General features: G+C 47.8%; 1 protein-coding gene across 1 annotated transcript in view; it reads left to right on the top strand.

Annotated features, from left to right (window-relative positions):
- LOC122346045 (discoidin domain-containing receptor 2-like) overlaps positions 1 to 1,608 on the top strand; it is a 13,100-nt gene that overhangs the window by 9,874 nt on the left and 1,618 nt on the right. The window contains exons 12-13 of the mRNA XM_043240698.1: positions 993 to 1,114; positions 1,257 to 1,454. Of these exons, the coding sequence (XP_043096633.1) occupies positions 993 to 1,114; positions 1,257 to 1,454 (320 nt within the window). The remainder of the gene's footprint in view (positions 1 to 992; positions 1,115 to 1,256; positions 1,455 to 1,608) is intronic.

Genomic DNA, 1,608 nt, shown 5'->3' on the forward strand with positions numbered 1-1,608 from the left:
TATATATATATATATATGGGATTATCTATTTTTCCTTTATTTAGGTAAACAGGTAGGATTTTTTTTAATGGTTGTAGTTTTAGTTAACTATAATAGCCCTGCTGTTATTTTGTGATCATGAACGTAGCATGTACGTATCCCATTTTGTTGAAGGCCTCACGCCGAATGCTGGATGATGAGCTGACCGCGCGTCTGTCTGTTCAGAGAGAGGCCTTCACCCGCCGTCACTCCTCTCTGTCCAGCGACGTTGAATCCAGTTCCACATACGAGCGAATTTTCCCCATGGGATCCGACTATCAGGAGCCATCGCAGCTTTTACGGAGACTACCAGAATTCCAGGCTACGGAAAACCTCGGTAGGGCTGCTTTCCATATGTTCCATATATGTTCATCGACCACCAAATCATCAAATTAAAATGCGATACTGAAGACTGGAGAAGTTTTAGTTTCGGGTGAACTATTGCCTTAACAACATTAGATATCTATGTTGACATGGTTGTGTTACAGCAATGATCGATGTCCCTTCCGAACCCCCATCGGCCCACCCCGATGAGGCCCCACACTACGCGGAGGCAGACATCGTGAACCAGCAGGAAGCCGCCGGGGCCCACAGTTACCGCGTCACAGTGGTCAACATGCCCTTATCTCCAGGACGAGACGGAGCTCTGGAGGAGTTTCCCAGAGAGAGACTGACTTTCAAAGAGAAACTTGGAGAAGGACAGTTTGGAGAAGTCAGTGAACTTCGCCCNCTACGCGGAGGCAGACATCGTGAACCAGCAGGAAGCCGCCGGGGCCCACAGTTACCGCGTCACGGTGGTCAACATGCCCTTATCTCCAGGACGAGACGGAGCTCTGGAGGAGTTTCCCAGAGAGAGACTGACTTTCAAAGAGAAACTTGGAGAAGGACAGTTTGGAGAAGTCAGTGAACTTCGCCCANAAAAAAAGGTTGCTCTTGCACTCTTGTTTTGTTTTACGTGTTGACTCCTGCTGCAGGTTCATCTGTGCGAAGCCGAGGGGATGCAGGAGTTCGCGAAGGACCCTCGCGGCCACATCAGCGATGAGCCGATGCTCGTGGCGGTCAAGACCCTGAGAGAGGACGCGAACAAAAACGCGAGGTAACGCACAGGTCCAGGTGTCCCGCAATCGATGTTACGTGCCTGTTGTTGCTGAGAAGAAGCACTGCTTTTTGCTTTTACAGATGCTGTCCAGCCATTTTAGGACAATTTACATTTTCCTCAAGGAAATCTACATTTTCAGGAACGACTTCTTGAAAGAGATCAGGATCATCTCACGGTTAAGAGACCCGAACATCATTCGCCTGTTGGCGGTGTGCGTTGAGAGCGATCCGCTGTGCATGATCACGGAGTACATGGAGAACGGAGACCTCAATCAGTTCCTGTCCCGCCGTGAGATGCAGGACGATGGAGTTTCGGCTGGCGAATCGGCTACCATCAGGTACATCACAACGAAGAAAACAGCAACAACAAAAAAAATTTGGTACAAATTACATAGATCCTTTGATTCAAACATTAAATATGTATTTTCTTTAGACACAAGCCAAAATGTTACTTACTCTATAAAACTCTTTTTAAAACTTCAAGCTAGGGCT

This window comes from Puntigrus tetrazona, chromosome 5, assembly GCF_018831695.1.
Source record: "Puntigrus tetrazona isolate hp1 chromosome 5, ASM1883169v1, whole genome shotgun sequence".
Classification (NCBI taxonomy): Eukaryota; Metazoa; Chordata; class Actinopteri; order Cypriniformes; family Cyprinidae; genus Puntigrus; species Puntigrus tetrazona.